The sequence below is a fragment of the Misgurnus anguillicaudatus genome, chromosome 20, assembly GCF_027580225.2.
Source record: "Misgurnus anguillicaudatus chromosome 20, ASM2758022v2, whole genome shotgun sequence".
In the NCBI taxonomy this organism is placed as follows: domain Eukaryota; kingdom Metazoa; phylum Chordata; class Actinopteri; order Cypriniformes; family Cobitidae; genus Misgurnus; species Misgurnus anguillicaudatus.
The window spans coordinates 33,048,702-33,070,318 of record NC_073356.2 but is presented as its reverse complement, the minus strand read 5'-3'; the positions used below and the strand labels follow the sequence as shown (position 1 = coordinate 33,070,318).

Sequence of the window (21,617 nt, the reverse complement as noted above, 5' to 3'; positions counted from 1 at the left end):
CCGTCTTAAAAATGCAATAGTTGTCAGCAGTCGCTATGCTAATATTGTATTAACACAAATATTTTTCATGAAACATAAGCCGTTTCTCAATATGCGTTCTTGTCTGTACTTGTGTTCTTGTGGACTTGTGAAACGTCATCAGTCGTGGCCCAAGTACTATTCCAATTCAAAGTTCGGATCAAGCCCAAGTTCACATAAAATCCCCAGATGTGTTCTTGATCCGCCCATTTTATCGAGGATGCATCAGAGGAGACTTGTGTGGACTTATGTCTGCGAAGTTTCCCAGAATGCATTTCGCGTCAGAAGTTCGTTCTTCCGAGTCTGTGTCACACCCCTGTTAACTTCCACCTCGAGGAGGTCCCCAAAACCAACCCAATGACCAGACAACACAAGTGCAGATAAGTGTAAAAAATAATCTTTTATTTAATTTAATTAAAATGACTTTAAGTAGGGGCAGGGAAGGGGGAAGTTTAAAACTAAATTTTTCTTGCTCTGTTCTCCAGGTGGATCGTGATCCAGAGCAATGGGCAAGGGGAGGGGCGTGTACCTCAGGCTTCCTCCGCCTGGTTCGTAGTTCCCGTGGCGCCCTCCTCTTCTTCCTGGAGGCAAAATAGAAAAGAAGTGAGTATTGGGACAACGGGACGTAGGCGTGTGCGGACCGGGCTCCTGATCCCGGGTATGGCTCTCTTCCTGTACAGAGGATGGTCAACGCACAGCGGATGGTGTCACACAGCTGGGGGTCTCTCTCTCTCTCACCCCTCCAGCAACACACACGCGATAACTATGGCAGGTACGATCTCTCTTTCTCTCCTTTCTTCACAGGCTGCTGGCTGAGACACACAGTACAGTTAATACACACTGGGGGTTTTCTCTCTCACCTCTCCAGCGGACACAGCATACAATAAGTATGGTAGGTATGATCTCTCTTCCACTCTTTCCTTCACAGGCTGTTGGCTGAGACACACAGTATAGTTAATACACACTGGGGGCTTCCCTCTCACCTCTCCAGCGGACACAGCATACAATAAGTATGGTAGGTATGATCTCTCTTCCTTTCTTCTCTTCACAGGCTGCTGGCTGAGACACACACACAGTACAGTTAATACACACTGGGGGTTTCCTCTCCCACCTCTCCAGCGGACACAGCATACCATCAGTATGGTAGGTATGATCTCTCTTCCTCTCCTTGCTTCACAGGCTGGTGGCTGCGACACACAGTAAAGTTAATACACACTGGGGGCTTCCCTCTCACCTCTCCAGCGGACACAGCATACAATAAGTATTGTAGGTATGATCTCTCTTCCTCTCTTTTCTTCACAGGCTGCTGGCTGGGACACACATTACAGTTAATACACACTGGGGGTTTTCTCTCTCACCTCTCCAGCGGACACAGCATAAAATAACTATGGTAGGAATGATGTAACTACCTCACCTTTCTTAACAGGCTTCTGGCTGGGACACACAGTACAGTTAATACACACTTCTTTCTATTTCGTTGCAGGTTTCCAGCAATATGCTTTCCCTTCGTCCCAATACAGCCACGCCAGCACAGCCTGAGGAGAATACACAAAGTAGCAGCAGCACAACACACAACAGCAAAAGCCCCAACAAACGACCCTGCCAAAAGCTCTTCAGTATAACACCACAACCAGCCAGGTGCAGTGATCCTTTAACTCTCTCTCACAGCTCCGTCCTCTTCTGCCTCTCTTGGCTGCCGTACTCTCTCCTCTCGCTCTAAGCGCTCTGTGGATCAACGGCGCCCTCCGGCTCCTCCGAGGACGGAGCGTGTGATTTGGGTCTGCCCTAGGCAGTAGTGGAGCTCGTGCCCCAAACAACTCTTCCCCTGTGTGCTGCTACAGCTTCATTTATGTGGCCCGTCCTCATTCCTTCCTCTAATCAGAGCTGCTACATAAATTGGCTGCACCTGTGGCTCGTTTCTTCCTGTACTGTGTTGCCAGGGAGACTGGGAAGCGAAAGGTGCACTTAAAAATTCTGTCCGGGCGGAACCTCTCCTCTCCCTTTTTGGTTCCACCCTAAGTCACCCTGTGACATCTGAACTTGCAAGTTCGAACTACGAAGGACACAAGTCCGAGTTTGGCGTACTTGGTATTGAGAAACGGCTATACAGTTTGGGATCAGCATGAACGCTTTTTAGTGGCATGTGAGACCTTGAAATGTCAAACTGTAGGGCTGTCGACTATTTGTGGTAACTTTGCATAGCAAACCCACCAAACTGATCCCAAACCAAAATGTTGCCTACTCACCCATATCCATACACGCACAATCAAATTAAAAAACCACCAGAACCGACAAATATGTAATTGCATTGTCATGCTTGCACGCTGCTTTTTTGAAAGTGTCTCATTTTTACTTAACACAAAGTCATTCACAGAAGTTTTATATTAATTTACTTTACATTTTACTGCAGTGTTATTATTTACGTGTACAATAAAAAAACGGAAAAGTGATGACGGTGGGGCCCCCTAGGGCCCATATGCCTGGCACACCCGTCGCTATGGGCGGGCCTTAGGGGGCCGGGCCCGCCCTCAAGGACGCTTGTGCCCCCCCAGTATTTAAAAAAATACTGTCATTTTAAATTATTAATGTTGCTAATTTTGTGTTGCATTAATGTTGTATTCTTTATAATTAAAACATTAAAAATATAAAAAACAATGGTGTGATTTTGTTTGATTGATGGGAATCTAGCTACACTGCAACAGCCTATCACGAGGCTACGTACGTGTAGCCGCTCAACAGTTACCGCACTTTTTTTAAACTGGATGAGTTTTCGCTTAGCTATACTGCTTTAAGATGGATATTATCCGCAAATGGTTAAAAGCCCAACAACAGTCTCCAAAAGAAGCGCAGCAGTCAGACAGAAAGAAACTCCGCTGGCCTTGCAACCAATTTGGCGAGCTGCTCCATTGGTTTTACTTTGTTATCTGACGACGACACCAACGTAACTTAACCGCTAAAATGTAAATTTATAATTGACTGACATGTTTGTCTCAACGAAAATGAACCTTCCGACAACCACACAATGTCGCAGGCGCTCTTGGCAAACAGATGAGAGGTTTGAAAAGGACATTGACGCACACAGGCGAGAGAGTTCGGGTCTTCTCGGGTCCGTTCAGAAAAAACACATTCATTTTTAAATTACCAGAGACCCGATGCCGCTATTGTTGTACCCGACCCGTGTCCGAGGCACATGTGAAACTTTTAGACCCGAACCCGATCGGGTCTCGGGTCGGACCTCGGGTTTTCGGATCTAAGTGGACCTGTGAAGAACTCTACCGTGGAGCCCGACCCCGGGCCTAACATACTACTACATTCAGAAGATATGGACTTGTTCACTGCGGTGATTCAGCTTGCTTCTGAAAAGGACCTCACTCACAAGTTTAATTCCGAGTGGACACTTTATTAATGAGGAGCTTCTGCTCTGAGAAACGCCGCCTGCCGCTATACTGACAGGAGGGGAGGGAGAGACGACAGCGCTTGCCTCCACAGTACCGTAGGTTCAAAGTCTGCGTGCGTGTGTGTGTGTACGTGTCTCATGGCAATGCATATCCCTTTGTTGACTGCTTTAAAATGCAATGTTTGAGAGATGTCTCTGGTGTTACATGTAATATATTGTATAGATTTATGGATATTCATAAAATTGTTTCTATATGTAATGTGGTGTGTAGGCTATAGGCCATCTGGTCATATTGCTGATGGTTGTTTAACGTGGTGATTACGTGCTGCGCGAATAGAGTATATATTATTATAAGTATACGTACTGTAGGCTAATAATAAGTGTGCCCTCCCATGCATTTCATATGCCCCCCTTAAGACTGAGGTCTGGCGACGGGTCTGATGCCTGGCATACTCTGAACCCCCCCTAACGGCGCCCCTGCTGTCACTCATCTCATTACAATATGCCAGTGGTTTTCAAACTGGGGGCCGGGGGCCCCAGTTTTATGACATGAAATACATTAATTTATCGTGAATTCTGTGTAATTAAACCTAAAAAAAAATAAGGCTACTAACCAACATCACTACTTTTTTGTATAATTTAATGTTTTTTATTAAAATTTTCCGTTTTTAAACAGTTTTTTGTCACAAATTTTCTTTAGGGGGCCGCGAAGGAATGCACCGTACACAAGGGGGGCCGCACCCTGAGAAAGTTTGGGAACCACTGCAATATGCTATCTAGATATAACTTATTGTATATGTTTGTATCTTATGCCTACATTTAGTCAAGGGGGTTGTTGTATGATTATTTGGTTCTTAACTTTTTATTCTTAAATTAACTGCATAGAGTTAAAGGTGCAGTGTGTAATTTTTAAAAGGATCTCTTGACAGAAATGCAAAATAATATACAAAACTATATCAGGGGTGTATAAAGACCTTTCATAATGAACCGTTATGTGTTCATTACCTTAGAATGAGACCTTTTTATCTGCATACACTGAGGATCCCCTTACATGGAAGCTGCCATTTTGTGCCGCCATTTTTCTATAGAAGGCCTTAATGCAGTGTCGGCGCCACGAGCGGGCCCTGGGAGGCGTGGCCCGGCCACTTAAGTCACTGTGCCCCTTACTTCTCAAAATAATAATGAACTTGATCATTTAAAAAATGTGCTGCAAATACATTTTGTTATACAATGAATACTGATTAAAATTTGGAGTATAATTAATAAAAACATAATAATTAAAATACTAACCCACAATGCAATGCTAACAAAGTCCGCCAGTTACACACACGCAGCCACTACATTTGAACAACACAAATTCTTAAAGCTATCCCCCCAGTTTTTTGTCTGCACTGAAAGTTACTGTCACGTTCGGGGTCTTCATCGCCATGCGTGAGAACTCATTGTCTAAGTAATGTACACTTGTAAGTCTTGGCATTTGGGCAAGACGAAGAAATTTCGCGACAAATAAAGGGACCTTCTTAAAAAGTTTTAAAAAGTCCTCTTGTCGCCTGCAGCTCTTCTGAAGGTAAAATGCATAACGTTAGTTCATTCTGGTGTTAGTAGGGTGACCAGACGTCCCGAAAAATTCGGGACAGTCCCGAAATCTAAGCTGCTGTCCCGAATCCCGAATCCTGCTCTAATTGTCCCGAAAATCATACTGAAGCTAAATCTTAACCGAATCCCGCTTTAATTTCCCCGAAAATTATACTAAAGCAAAATCTTTTATCAGACAATCTAGTAGTTGTCTGATAAAACATGAGCGAGGAGGTTAAGTCATCCTGCAGCCAGCCCCCGCCGGCTGCCCATTGGCTGCAGCATCTTGTTTTTATACTTTAGGCTCTCATTGTGCTGGCAGCAGTTAAAACCTCCGCGAAATATGCTGACGTTGTATTGTTTCTATTAATGTATCTTGTTCATCTACATGCACAAAGACAAAAGGACCTTTTTGTTTTATAGAGTTGACTAAGAGAGCGAAAATTGCAGCAACTGCGAGGACAGTTGAAAGTGCAGGCAGTGACAGTCAGTCGCGTGAAGGAGTCAGATTGGTCGATGGCATGCAAGGCACTTTGTTAAAAAAAATACTTCTATACGTATTATATAAATGTATAGGCATGTGTACTTATATTAATAAAAATATGATTAGTTCAGTAACTTCAGTTTGAAATTCCTTATTTTTATTATAAAATAAAGAAAACTATTATTGTATGAACTATTATTGTATAAAGTATCAAATACTATATGTATTATATCAATTTATTTATATGCATATGTACTTATTTTAATATGATTGATTCTGTTTGAAATTCATTGTCTTTTATTATTAAATAAAATTAATAAATAAAACTATTATTGGATGACCCACCCCCCACCCCGTCCCGAATTTCAGCCAATCTCATCTGGTCACCCTAGGTGTTAGATATGTCTGTTGTTTTCTTTTGCTGTTATTTGGTTATGTACTGGTCTTTATGATTTGCGTGAGTTATCCAGTCTTCCACTTTAACGTCATTATAAGTTATGTTTTTACTATAGTGAGGGATTTATTTGCGACAACAACTTGGCTGGCTGTAACAATCCCGCTAATTTCACGGCTAGTTGCTATATGAGTAAATATATAATAGACATAACATTTTGATTTGGTGTCTTTTATTAGCTTATTTTTAAGAAATACAAACCTTCTGGGAAAACGTTTCTTAATGGCTAAAAGCCAGACGCGTTAAAACAAGTTATAAGTCAAAATACAAACATTCGGTTTAATACAATCTCATACGTTATTAATTATGCATATTTATTCTGTATTAATTCGTAGGTATTAAACTGTCCCTGTTAACGTGACTCGCTCGCAGTACCCAGGTGAGGCTGTGTTTCAGGCGGTTGTTCAAGGAATAAAATACCTTTGAATGTTGCGACTGGCCAATCAGTACCAAGCATTTTACAGTGCCGTAATAATAATAATAAAATAATAATAAGATGAACCAGGTGCCCCCCAGTGAAACAGGAGGCCCCCTCATTCTGTATTCTCTGGCGCCGACACTGCCTTAATGAACAAATTTTTTTACTAAGTTATCGCCAACGATGATATGTTTGTCCGGTGGCGGCTACCGTAGCTTCTCTATGTGTTTCAAAAGCGAGGGGTGAGCAGTGGACTAAGCCGTTGGTTGCAATTTGCAACTTTCCCACTAGATGCCGCTAAAATTTACACACTGCACCTTTAAGTTTATTTACAGTAGTATTTTTCAGTAATGCAGTTTTTTTGTGGAAAATGTGAATAGTTGCAGGCTGATTTAAGGTTTGCTCAAAATTTTCTTCTTGCGCTCCTAACAGTTTCTCTCAGGGGCTACAGTGCTCCTAATAACGAAAAAGTTAGCCCTGAATGATTAGACTACATTTTTATACATTTTCATTGCTGGCATATTTTAAGGAAAGTGTAGTGCATGAGAGAGAACAACCCGCTGTACTTAGTGCACCTGCAAGAGACTAAGATTCCTGGTCCTCCGCAAAGTTTTTGCCAGGTATGCAGATACATGTTGGATATGCTAATGGTATGGCTATAGTATTATATAATCTCCAATTTTGATCTTTAATTTCCTATTTCCCCCTCTTCTCAATGGCATACATAAACATGTTATCCAAATAATAAAAAATAGCTCATAAAACCAAACAGAATAGCTTTTTTCAAACATATTTTATTTAACTATGTATGCAAAGAGGAAAAAAATTAAATTAATATTTATAATATATTTTTTTGGAGGGGGTGCCCTTTTTCAGTTTCAGCACATGCCCCTCAAAAGGTCTGTGCACAGCCCTGGATCCAAGGTTGCCTCTCAAATCTTTAATAGTTTAATTTAATTGACTCACAGAACTAAAACAGGGCCAAGCTCAATTTGCGGCAGTGGCAGCTAGTGGTGGCACATCCGGCCACAGCCTGAGCTGCCAGCCGTACTGGCTGTGGGCTTTTGCGGCTCTATAAGATCATGAAGATGGGCCGCAAGCATGTAGGTGCTATGAATAGTGTGAGACGTACCAGGCAGCATCTCCAGGAGCTTCTTTGAGAAAACGTTATGTGCACCCTTGGTTATAATACCCTTTATAAAACCAGAAGTAATATAAAGGAATTAAAAATAGAAAATCTTTGAGTGAATTAATCAAGTGGAGATGTTGAAAAGAGCAATTGATATTACAAATTAAAAGTCCAGTTTTTCCTGATCCCATTCAAACTTTAGTTAGTGAATAATGTTGCTATTAGAGCATAAATAATACCTGTAAAATGATAAAAGCTCAAAGTTCACTGCCAGGCGATATATTTTCTTTAACAGAAGTCCCATTTCAAAGCAATAACAATAACTGGCCCATTAATATTCGCCCTCTGAACACGTAGCTCAACACTGACTCCTGGTGGACAAAAGTGAAATTAGCATAAATACAAAAAAGAGGAAACCTGTTTTTGTTCTTGCAGAATTTATTTTTACTTGAAAACAAATAAAGACAAATTAATGACAAACTTTACCTATTTAGTAAAATCACAATTTTTGTAAACATTTTTTTTACATTTTTAACAAAAAATGTGATGTCCACATATTTGGTCACACCAGGTCTTAGAAGGTTAATTAATTGACCCTAAAACAGTAAATGGTTTAAAATGGATTAAAATCATTAAAATCCTGAGATCAAGCATACAAAGTACAATCATATCTCATAGCACTTCCTTCTTCATTCTGCAACATTTCTTATCAAAAACACCTTGAAACTAAACATTTTTGAAGCTCTGTTGGAGATGAAGATGATGATATGAGATGATTAAGAGTACATATCTGCCGCCTTCTCACAGATCCAAGGCCTGTACATCTGACATGGGGCGTCGTACCAGCTCTTTGTAGCTACACGATCTAAAACCATAGTTTTTACCATGTAGCCACAGTCCTCATTATTGACATTGTTAGGCTCGCCGTGTTCCCAGAAACTAAAAAAAAGACAATAAGGTGCTACATAAGTTTATTCCAGACAGATTTACCTTGGGTACTATGATTTATTATTAATACACATATTAAAGGGCACCAATTTTATTGCTAAAAACCAACGTTATTTTGTGTATTTGATATAATACATTGTCTTCACGTGGTTTATCGTTAAAAAAACACAACATTTTCTACATACCACACATTTTTTAAGCCCCAGATATCCCTGTCTTCCTGAAATACATTGACTTTGTACAAAACTTATTGATCTGAAAAGCGCTGTGTCCCTGATTGGCCAGCTAATCTGTACGTTTTAATTGGTCTGAATACCTCTGACGTCAGCCGGAAATGTGACGCTCCTTACCATGTTTGAAAGATTCGCTCACAATGCAATGCTAGCAGGAGGAATCATGATAATGTTGGAGTTGTCTAAATCATCAATCCCAGGAAGTAAACTACACTCTATGTGTTTGTTGTAGTCCAAGAAAAGAGATTTACGTTGGAGACGATAACTTGTGTTATCATTTACTTTGGGGTTTGTACCTTTTGCATATCATTGACATGTACTAATACACACTTACACACCAAAGAAAATGTAAAATTGTGAATCGAAGGATAGGTGCTCTTTAATACAACATTACAACACATTAATATCATAATAAAGGTACAAAAGGTACAAAAATTGTCATTTCAGGTGCATAACGATTTTAAAAGATTACCTCTGACATTATTATAATATCGTTAAAATTATGTATGATAATATTTTAAGTATGTCGAGGCCAATATTGTTAGTACAGTACAGGCCCGATGTGTTGTGTTGTAGCTGGCAGTAAGTTTGTTTTTTGTTATTTTGTTGTTGAGTCAGTCAATTACAGAAAGTGTTATTTCAGAGTAAGCATAATGCAACTCATTTCAAACTCCTTTAAATCTATATTGACAAAAAAGGAAGGAATAATGGGAAGGAAATATAAATTAAACAACAAAGATCACTTATCTACAAAAAAGAGAAATGAAAGAATATGATTCACTATTTAACCACATGCTTGCTGTGAAATATATGTTGCCATTTAATATTGAAAAGCTGTTGAGATCTAGAGTCGTTCTAACATCTTCGACTCAAATGTTCTCACTCACCCTCCAACCAGTTTGGTTCCATCCACCCAGCGCCAGTCACCTTCTGTCTCTTCATCAGTTATGCCAATCCAGTAGGCATTCCAGTCACCACGTGGCAGCAGGTTCCATATAAAAGTCTGTTCATCAGGTCAAGAGGTCAGATATGATTGGAAATAGATGTCATTGTTAAGTAATGTTGTCAACATCTTTTTCAAGGTATTAGCTTACAAGTCATTTCTTCTTTCACATTACAAGCCAATACACTCTTAAAATAAAGGTGCTTCACAATGCCATTGTTGGCTAAATGGTTCCATAAAAAAACTTTTAAATCACAAATGGTTCTTTGTAGTAAAAAAAGTACTTTAAATGACTAAATGCTAAGAAAGAAATGGTTCTTTGCACGCCATCCTGAAGGTTTCTAGTATGCTTAGTGGGACCTTAAAGGCATAGTTCACCCAAAAATCTCAATTCTGTCATCATTTTCTCACTTTCATACTAGGGCTGGGCCGATATCACCTTTTCATGTCTGAAATTTAAGGTGTAACTTTGGACAATTTAAAGTGCAACTTTGTGCAAATTCATGTTGCTCAGCAAGTTGCGCTTTATCCCAAGTTGCCATGACATAGTTTGTGTTGGTATTGGATCGAATTGTATTTTTTGTTTATTTTTTGTTCACACAGCATGCGCTCCAGAAATGTTACAGCAATGTTACTAGGTCCCCTTTACAAGAGCGATCCCAGAAGCAATGATGTGATTGCATTTATACAAAAGGCGCTCTGACAATTTACTGGGATCATTGCGCTGTGTGAAAAAGGTTTAAGATACACAGTTTTTATTCACCTGTTCATCAGCGTTAAGGATGATAGCCAGGTGTCCTCCTTTCTGTTTGCAGTAAGCTTGACTCTGTGGCCAGCTTTCGCTCTCTTCTGAGATGAAGTAACAGCTGCCTTGGAAATAATGCCAGTTATCTGGGCAGGAACCTTTTGCTGTCACTGGAGTGCATTTTGTGGCAGCCGCTGCTTCTATAAAGACAAACAGTGGCAAACAATTACAACCCCAAATCAGAAAAGGTTGGAAATTGTGAATAAAAAAGGAATTGAATAATTTACTAATCTCATAAACTTATATTTTATTTACAATAGAATATAAATAACATATCAAATGTTAAAAGTGAGACATTTTTAAATGTCATGCCAAATATTGGCTCATTTTGGATTTCATGAGAGCTACACATTCCACAAAAAGTTGGGACAGGTAGCAATAAGAGGCTAGAAAATTTAAATGTACATATAAGGACTATTTTGAAATGTATTAGGTCAATTGGCAACATGATTGGGTATAAAAAAGCCTGTCAAAGTGGCAGTGTCTTTCAGAGGTCAAGATGGGCAGAGAGTCACCAATTCCCCCAATGCTGCAGCCAAAAATGGAGTTTCAGAGTTTCTCAGAGAAAAATTGCAAAGAGTTATCATCATCTACAGTGCATAACATCAAATGAATATCGCTCTCGGAGTCGTGTGATATACAGTAGCTTTATATCGGTTGTGATAAGGCCAGAGGCACGAGGCCGCAGCTATATCGACAGCACAAGCTTGAAAAAGAAAACTAGAAACCAACATTGGAGTTATTAAAAAAAAAAATGTTTGTACACTGTCAAAAATAAAGGTACAAAGCTGTCACTGGGGCAGTACCCTTTAAAAAAGGTCCTAATATGTACCATTTGGGTACAAATATGTACCTTTAAAGGTACATATTGGCAGTTCAAAGTACTAATATGCACTCTTTGGGTACAAATGTGTACCTTTTTGAAAGGGTACTGCCCCAGTGACAACTTTTGTACCTTTTTTTCTGAGAGTGTAGGGGAAATACTTTCTTCTGTCATGGATTTGTAGGCCAGAATGACAGGTAAAACTTTCGGCTGTTTGTTTTGAATGTCATAACTCAATAGACGAAATAGCGGCACCCATATTGCATCAATAGCATTGCCCCACGCGAGGACGCATTGACTTTGTATGTAATTTACTCGCGCAAATCGTTGAATGTTTTGTTTTTTTGCAATGTTATACTGATCATATATAATTGTTTCTCAGTCTCTTTAATAGAATACATAAAGAATACATAAATACATAAATAGAAAATAGAGTAAATGTGTATGTGGGTGATTCTCACGAAAACTTGGTTTTAAAAATGTCAAGCATGAAAATGTAAAAATTGCTTAAATTTACTTTTTTTCCCACCAGACATTGAAAAACAAAGTCTGGAGTAAATGGGAACATTAATTTAAAAACTTTTACTTATCATTTAACACTTTTTGTAACATAATTTTAAAAATTTGTCCTAAAAAATCTCATTACCGCAACAGTCAGAAAACATCAACACTGACATATTTTCAAAATGACACGACAAACCTGAAAGAACATAATTTGGAGATTCTGCACATGCATTTAAAATCAAAGTATTATGCTTCTAATAATTAAATTAACATTTAATAAGCATCTGTTGCGGTAATGATAATCAAAATGTTGTGTAAGCATTCCGACAAGACAATATTTCAAATTAACTGTAAAAAAATTATCTTACCTGGTAGCCATCTTGAAGTAACTGGTCCATGTGATTGGTCACTCAAAATCAAACTTTATTAAAATTCTGTATGTGTGCTTAAACTGTTCTCAAAAAGTGTTGCGGAGGATGAGAACATCAGGCATGGACACATCATTTTCCTAATTTTTCTTCATTATTACTATACATGAATATTCAGTAAATATTTTTTCTGTCATCTAAAGTAGTCTAGCAAAATATCCATTTATTTTTTTTCTTAATATTTTTGTGTTAATTTGATTAAATTACAACATAACGCATGTTCAAACACAGCCGGACACATTGCGGTAATGAGAATTTCAGCAGAAAATGAGATAAAATTTACAATTATAAATTCTTATGTTGAAATCACACATTGTGCAAGGTAGAACACAGTATTGTGTTAATTCTGATGCTTTTTAATGTTACTATATTACACATTTTAAAGCTAAAATCATTAGTGCCGTGGTGTTTCAATGGTTTCGTGAGAATCACCCATATAGTGTTAAAAACTGCAAATGTAAACTAAAGTGTCATGTTCACTTGAGCAATAGCAGGAAACTGCAAGATCTCTTAAACATCAATAAAATCAAACCCGAATTTCAAATTTTTAAGAAATTAGTCTTTTTACTTAATTTTGCTCAAAAAAAGGCTCAAGATGTGTTTAGTGCCAAGAGAGGTCACACTAAACACAGACGATGCCTAAAGAAATGCCTGATTTTTTTTATGTGTACATATTTCCTGAAATTCTGTTTGTATCTTAATAAAACTGATTAAAAAATAATATTGATGAACATTAAAACTTCTAAAACAACAAGTCTGGTGGTGGTGGCCTAAGACTTTTGCACAGTACTGTATATGTATATTCCAATCTGCAGTAAACATAGAGCCTAATTGAACATTTGCTTAGAAAGATTCGGACGTGAGAACCAGACGTGGCCAGCGGTTGCAGTGTTCGCCTCTTCCCGGCTACATCCTTGGCTCTGATGTATCTGTGTTTTATGGTCAAAAAAAGTGGACTTTTTGTTTTGGGTTGATCAAACTAGCAGTATTTGGTCTCATGAATCTATTTCTTGTCACTTTTATTCATATTTAGTCTTGTAGTTATTTGGGAATAAAGTTATCTGGAAATAACAAACCTGCAAATGTCGCCACTGGCTGGCCAATCAGAATCAAGCATTCCAACGAGATGTGTAATAAATATTATTTTGTTGATTGGATTTTGAAACACATTTTTCATCCAAAATGTGTCAGAAAGTTTGCTAAACTTGGCAAACTGAGTAATCTGAACAAACAATTCATTATGTAAACATAACTATTTATCTTGGGCCAGCTTACAATTTTAACATAACCTTTGGAGTTGGGTGGACAGTTCCTGTTTGTTGAGTTAACTCAAAAAAGGGCGTGTGAAAGATGACCTTGTTTTTTTTTAAGTTGACTCAAATGTTTACTTTTACAGTTAACAATGAAAAAATGCATAAAAACTGATGAGCATTTTTATTATTGCTTTTTCATCTTAAATTAATTTTATTATTACAAACACACTTTCACGTCACAAACCTAGCGCAGTGTATTTGATCCTCAGCTGTGACGTCTCTTCCTCCAGGTCACTATTCACTTTACTTAAAATCTGCACCTCTTCATACAGATCGCCAATGGGGGGGCAGTATGCAAACTTTTGAGGTTCACCAGGACTGGAGGGGAGATCCTGAACAGAAGAACTCTTACCTAAAACAAAAGGGAAGGCGTCGTCAGATAAACATGCAGGGATTTCCAAGAATGAAGAGAAAAACATGGACAAAAACTGATAACACATAATGCATCAGAGTGTGAGGATCAGGCTGAAATTTGTTGTGCCAAACCTGGATATATATATATATATATATATATATATATATATATATATATATATATATATATATATATATATACACACAGTGCCCTCCACAATTATTGGCACCCCTGTTTAAGATGTGTTAAAAACGATCAAATCAATTCTTTCTTTTTTTTTGCAGAAGCATAATCTCTAACAGAAAAATGTTGAAAAATATACGCTATAGCACAAGTTAATAATAATTTTTAAAAAGTCCACGAATTAGGAAAAAAATATATATTATAAAATCACCTGTTCACAATTATTGGCACCCCTAACAATTCCTATGAAAAATAATTAAAAAAAAGTTTTAAATATTTTTCTGTAGTTAAAAAGTTAAAGTTGGTCAGGGTATCTAGGAAGTTTTAATTAGTAATTCATGACTTCCTGTTTCCCTGGAGTATAAATATGACGTGACAAAGAGGTCTAATTCTCTTACCCATGGCAAAGACAATAGAACACACCATTCAAGTAAGGCAGATGTGTGTCGACCTTCATAAGTCAGGCAATGGCTACAAGAAAATAGCCACTCGCCTTAACTTGCCCGTATTTACAGTCAGAGGAATCATTAAGAAGTTTAAAACAACTGGAACAGTGACAAACAAGGCTGGAAGAGGTCCCAAGTTTATCTTGCCACAACGCACAGTGAGGAGTATGGTTAGAGAAGTAAAACATTTTCCTAAGCTTCCCTACTGAAAAATCCAGCTAAAACCAGCATAAGCTGGTAGCTGGTTTTAGCTGGTTTAAGGTGGTTTACGCTGGTCCTCCCAGCCTGACAAAGCTGGTCATGCTGGTGGGCCAGCTGGTATTCCAGCATGACCAGCTTAAAATGTGACCAAAACACAGCTAGCCCAGCTTGCTACACCAGCAAACCCCAGCTTCCTACACCAGCAAAACTAGCTAAAATCAAGCAGGGAGACCAGCCAAAACCAGGTCACCAAGCTTATGCTGGTCTTAGCTGGATTTTTCAGTAGGGTTACTGTCACAGAATTGCATCAAAGAGTGGCATCTTGGGGTTACAAAGTCTCCATCAGACCCTCTATACATGCCAACAAGCTGTTTGGGAGGCATGCAAGGAAAAAGCCTTTACTCACAAACTTAAACATCTGGAGTTTGCTAAGCGGTACTGGAACTTCAACTGGGATCATGTGCTTTGGTCAGATGAGACTAAGATTGAGCTTTTTGGCAACAAACACTCTAAGTGGGTCTGGTGTAAAACAAAAGATGAGTATCCCGAAAAGCCCACCGTGAAGTATGGTGGAGGATCTGTAATGCTGTGGGCCTGTTTCTCTTCCAAAGGCCCTCAGAACCTTGTTAGGGTGCATGGCATTATGAATGCTTTGAACCAGAGTCATATAATAAGAGAGTTACGACACTCACATAGACGTCCATTGTAAGAATGTAGGTAGTGACGCATAGTTCCACACGCAGCACTGAAGCCCATTCATTTCAATGGCACCTGCTGGTAAATCGATGAAATTACCGTTTCTCTTTACATTTTCGGACATTTTATGAATAGAGTCAACAGTGATATTTTATGAACTCTGCTGTAGGTAATGATTATCGTTAATAATAACTAGTAACATTTTTATATTTTAATGAGTTGTGTATAATGTGTGAATAATAATATTTTATTACTGGTGGCCATCTACTTTATACTTATCTTTTTTTATCTATTACGAGTAACACTAGGGGGTAATAGCGAGTAGCTAAATGCCTTATAACAGTGGTTCTCAAACTGGGGTCCGGGGCCCCCAGGGGGGCCGCGAGATGGTGCCAGGGGGACCCAGTTTTATGACATTTTATAAGATAAATTAATTTATCATGAATTCTGTGCAATTAAATCTAAAAAAATAACCACAGTTATTTTTGGGTCACCATTAACTGTTTATCTTTATTAACTGATTTACTGTATTTCCATCACTCCCTAGTAAAAAAAACGTTATAAACATAGTAAGTATAGTAATCAATTCACATTACAAGCTAATATTTACCTAAAATAGCTGAAAACCTATGCAAACAGATTGACAGTTTGGAACTGTAGAAAGTTAGATGAATCACGTGACCCCGCGGCGGCGAGATCAAAGCGTTTCGTAACTCTCTTATTATACGACTCTGCTTTGAACTACCGAAACATTTTAAATAAAAACCCGAGGGCCTCTGCCAGAAAGCTAAAGATGGGTCATCATTGGGGCTTTCAGCAGGATAATGATCCAAAATATGTGACAAAATCTACACAAAAATGGTTCAGCAGTCACAAACTCAAGGTCCTCCCATGGTCATCTCAGTCCCCAGACCTCAACACAATCGAAAACCTGTGGGGCGAGCTAAAGAGGAGAGTGCATAAGAGAGGACCCAGGACACTGGATGAATGTGCAAAGAAGAATGGTCAAAGATCCCTCTCTCTGTGTTCTCCAATCTTGTGAAATGTTATAGAAGTAGAAGTGCTGTCGTGTTGGCAAAAGGGGGTTGTACAAAGTATTAATATCAGGGGTGCCAATAATTGTGGAACGCATGATTTCAAGTTTTTTTTTTCTAAACATGTAAATTCTTTACCACCAAAGTAATTTACTTAAATCAAAGGTTGGATTTTTGTCTTTTTTTGCATTTGGGTTCTATGTTGTTTAAATAAAAAGTAGAATTTTTAGAAGTACACGACCACAAATAAAACAGGGGTGACAATAATTGTGGAGGGCACTGTATATATAAACATTTTGGTAAAAAAAATGGCTTTATTCAGGTTTTTCTTCTCTTCCGCGTCTGTTGCAAAAGCGCGTGCACAATGACGCTGCTGACGTGTTATCCATGTTTGCGAAGATTTTTTTTCAAACTTAGCGTGCGTCTCCCTCAGACTGTAAACAAAGCTTTGGCACAAAAAAAGTGCTGGGGCGCACCAGATAACACGTCAGCAGCGTCGTACATCAGCAGCGTCACTGCAGTCTTGTGACTTCAGTCTCGCACACGCACTTCACAAAAGACCCAGAAGAGAAGACAATGCTGAATAAAGTCGTAATGTTTGCTATTTTTTGACCAAAATGTAGTTTTGATGCTTCAACACATTTTAACTGACCCACTGATGTCACATGGACTAAATTGATGATGTTTTTATTACCTTTCTGGACATGGACAGTATACCGTACATAGATTTTCAATGGGGGTTAGAAAGCTCTCGGACTAAAAGATCCTAAAAGATCCTAATAAGTTGAACGGTCTTACGAGTTTGGAATGACATGAGGGTGAGTCATTAATGACATTATTTTCATTTTTGGGTGAACTACCCTTTAACTGAAAATAACTTGCCCTTATATACAGTACTTGAAATTAAAGGTGCAAAAGAGGATGTTTGTTTTATAAATTTTTGCAATATTACTTGAAACTGTATTTACTAAATGATAAAAGACTATTTATTGGGTGCACTGAAAGTAATAATATTAATATACGTCATCTGTGCACAAGATAGGGCCTTAAAAACATCAGCCAATTGCTCATGCGGTCATCGCAATCATCATTGCCGCTCTGGCTTGTCAATCAAAAAAACCTCTTTGGTGTTGCTTTACACGTGAAAATGTGCTATGAAATTGCTGTGATGCTTAAAATCTCAAGAAAAAAAAGAGGTGAAGGAGGTTTGGGTGACAAAAAGTTTGAAATCCCCCGATCTACTACTAAAGTATTGATTTAAACCTGCATGCAAACCTGTTTTGTTTGTGCTCAGCTTCTCAGAAATAAAGGTACAAAAGTTGTCACTGGACAGTAAAGGTACACCTTTGTACCCAAATAATGTATATACGTACTTCAAATGTACATATTGGCAGTTCAAAGATAAATATTTGTACCTAAATGGTACACATTAGGACCTTTTTAGAGGGTACTGCCCCAGTGACAGCTTTGTACCTTTATTTTTGACAGTGCAGAAAACTTGAGAAAAGTGTAAGATTGATGACTCAAGGTGTCTAAATGACAACTAGTTGACAAATCTTGAAAACAGTCAGAAAAGAAGAAGTACATACTGTAATACTTAGTGGCCACCAGGACCATGAGTAAAAGGAGACAGAAGGCAGTCAGACATGCGGTTGCCACCTTGAAAGGGCTTTGACAAAATGGTCGCTTTCCATTATTTCGTGGATGGTTCACAACTGTGGAAAAAAAACATTTGATTTACAACATAAGAGCTTTTCACATAAATTAAGCAGCATAAAGACACAACTCTCAGACACCTATATTTAACTTGTCAAGAATAATAATAGTAAGTTGACGTGACTTCTAAATCTAAGTTGATTCAACAAAAAAATATTTTTTACAGTGTAATAAATATCCTTAATATTTCTTTTACATTTTTTTAAATGCTACTCTTATAAATGTAAGTTTTTAAAACTGTGAAAATGTCAAATTAATATTTTATGTATTTAACATTAGCTTAAGTTAAAAAGATTATTAAGAGCTGCACAATTATATAAATATTATAAGTTTTATAAGTTTAAAAAATATATAATTCTTAAATCAATATTATTTGTATTTAATATCAACTTAAAACTTAAGTTGCTATCTTTAATTATGACTTAATTATGACACAATTTAAACTGTATTGTTTGATTAAATAAAGGAATAATTTATTTAAAGGAATAATAAAAATAATGAAATAAATGCACCTCATATTTTTTTAGTTAAATAATATTCACAAAACATTTTTAATTATGTTTCTCATCTTTTCTTCACTAGGGATTCCTATTGCATTTATTTAAAAAAAATTAATAGTCCAAAAGTGGACTTAACTCTTATAAAGACTTGTTTTATTCTACTTTATCAACTCAATTTAATGTGATATGGAATAAATGTAATTATTGAAATCTACTAGATTTTAAAGCTTTTAAATTTACTCAGTATTTTTAAGTGTCAAAATGTTTCACCCCAAAAAAAATGAAGTAGATCGTAAAAGTTTTTACATTGATGAATTTATGCCTCTGTTGCTTTTACACACTTTTACATTATAAAAATGAAATAACACAACATACCTGAATATTGCACATCTGCAGTATTGCAGTAATCAGTCAAATCCGGGTCAGGTTCATCGTTAAGTTTATCATTCATTCTCTCTGTGCTCATCATCTGCATGTTGGGACACTTGAACAAACACACTGAAACAAACTTCTGTTCACAGCGGTGATGTTGCTTATATATGGTAATGTTTCCGCCTGTTAATGCCGATTGGTTGGTTTTGTATTTATAGTATTTCGCAGTACATTACTACTGTTGTGTCAAAATGTGAGACATGTGTATAGTAATCCAAGAGAACCTCTACAACCACATCCAGTCACTGAAAGACCATATCAATTTAGTGGGTGCAGACTGCAGACATTTTTACATGTGCTAAGTACAACTACAGTCGAAAATGTAATCTTATGCATGAAGTCAATTTTTGCTCTGACATAAAGAAGTCTTCACTGATAATGGCCCTCAATTTGTTAAATCCAGTGGTTTTGCAAAAGAATGGGACTTTAAAACTACAACCTCTAGTCCACATTTTCCACAGCCCAATGGTCTTGTAAAAAAATCTGTTGCAGTAGTGAAGAGCATAATGAAAAAAAAACAAGAGATGATGGAGGTAGTTTTTATATGACTGCTTGCCTATCATAGTACACCTCTTGAATGTCGATACTCACCAGCATATCTCTTGATGATGGGTCGTCGTATTCGTTCTAATTTGACTATGTCTGAGAATCTTTTGCCGTTTGGAGAAGGTGAGAAAGTCAGAAGTTACAAGGAACAGCTAAAAGCTAAACAGAAGGCTTATTACGATAAAGGAACTCGTCATTTGCCAGAACTTTCTGCTGGTGAAGAGATGAGATTCAAAGATAAATTCAAGATCTGGAATCAGAAGGGCATTGTACTTAAACAAATTCAACCAAGGTCTTATAATATTGAACTGCCAAGTGGTGCTGTGTTAAGGAGAAATCGTCAACATTTGTTTAGGGAGGCATCTGTTGAATTGGAACAAATGGAGCAAATAAAAAGATACCCTTGAGAAGATCTATTCGTGTACAGAAATGCTCTGAGAGACTTATTGAAACATGCTGAGTGAGAGATTTAGAGACTTTTTAAAACATTGAGAGACTTATTGAAACATGTTGTTGGTGAATGCAATTAATGTTTAATGTGTATAAATTATGTCTTGTGAATTGTAATTGTTAAAAAAAGGACCTGGCTTAAAGATATATGTGTGTGTGCGTGCGCGCTTCTGCAGGCGTGGTTGGCGTAGTGTTTGGCATGGTGGCAGCACGCCATAGTGAGAGTTGTGTCTTAAATAAAGATCCAAGGTTGCCTCTCAAATCTTTAATAGTTTAATTTAATTGACTCTCAGAACTAAAACAGGGCCAAGCTCAATTTGCGGCAGTGGCAGCTAGTGGTGACACATCTGGCCACAGCCTGAGCTGCCAGCCGGACTGGCTGTGGGGTTTTGGGGCTCTATAAGGGTGATTTTCACGAAAACTTGGTTTGAAAATTCCTTAATTTTACTTTTTTCCCACCAGACATTGAAAAACAAAGTCTGGAGTAAATGGGAACATTAATTTAAAAACTTTTACTTATCATTTAACACTTTTTGTAACATAATTTAAAAAATTAGTCCTAAAAAATCTCATTACCGCAACAGTCAGAAAATATCAACACTGACATATTTTCAAAATGACATGACAAACCTGAAAGAACATAATTTGGAGATTCTGCACATGCATTTAAAATCAAAGTATTATGCTTCTATTAATTAAATTAACATTTAATAAGCATCTGTTGCGGTAATGATAATCAAAATGTCGTGTAAGCATTCTGACAAGACAATATTTCAAATTAACTGTAAAAAAAATGATCTTATCTGGTAGCCATCTTGAAGTAACTGGTCCATGTGCTTGGTCCCTCAAAATCAAACTTTATTAAAATTCTGTATGTGTGCTTAAACTGTTCTCAAAGTGTGTTGCGGAGGATGAGAACATCAGGCATGGACACATCATTTCCCTAATTCTTCTTCATTATTATTATTATGCATGAATATTCAGTAAATATTTTTTCTGTCATCTGAAGTAGTCTAGCAAAACATCCATTTATTTTTTTCTTAATATTTTTGTGTTAATTTGATTAAATTACAACATAACGCATGTTCAACCACAGCTGGACACATTGCGGTAATGAGAATTTTAGCAGAAAATGAGATAAAATTTACAATTATAAATTCTTATGTTGAAATCACACATTGTGCAAGGTAGAACACAGTATTGTGTTAATTCTGATGCTTTTTAATGTTACTATATTACACATTTTAAAGCTAAAATCATTAGTGCCGTGGTGTTTCAATGGTTTCGTGAGAAACATCCATAAGATCATGAAGATGGACCGCAAGCATGTAGGTGCTATGAATAGTGTGAGACGTACCAGGCAGCATCTCCAGGAGCTTCTTTGAGAACCAGGACAAAAACGTAATGTGGAGATGTTGAACAGAGCAATTGATATTACAAATTAAAAGTCCAGTTTTTTCTGATCCCATTCAAACTTTAGTTAGTGAATAATGTTGCTATTGGAGCATAAATAATACGTGTAAAATGATTAAAGCTCAAAGTTCACTGGCAGGCGATATATTTTCTTTAACAGAGTCCCATTTCAA

At 37.4% G+C, this 21,617-nt stretch overlaps 2 protein-coding genes across 2 annotated transcripts in view; both read right to left on the bottom strand.

Annotated features, from left to right (window-relative positions):
- LOC129454953 (C-type mannose receptor 2-like) overlaps positions 1 to 21,617 on the bottom strand; it is a 131,578-nt gene that overhangs the window by 100,160 nt on the left and 9,801 nt on the right. The gene's annotated exons all lie outside the window — the stretch shown is intronic.
- LOC141351433 (uncharacterized) lies at positions 549 to 19,141 on the bottom strand. The gene is made up of 8 exons (XM_073858150.1): positions 18,979 to 19,141; positions 17,977 to 18,102; positions 13,657 to 13,824; positions 10,363 to 10,544; positions 9,544 to 9,659; positions 8,262 to 8,414; positions 879 to 1,077; positions 549 to 599 (listed from the first exon to the last, which is right to left on the bottom strand). The coding sequence occupies exons 1-8, from the start codon at positions 19,076 to 19,078 to the stop codon at positions 549 to 551; spliced, it is 1,095 nt and encodes a 364-aa protein (XP_073714251.1). The 5' UTR covers positions 19,079 to 19,141.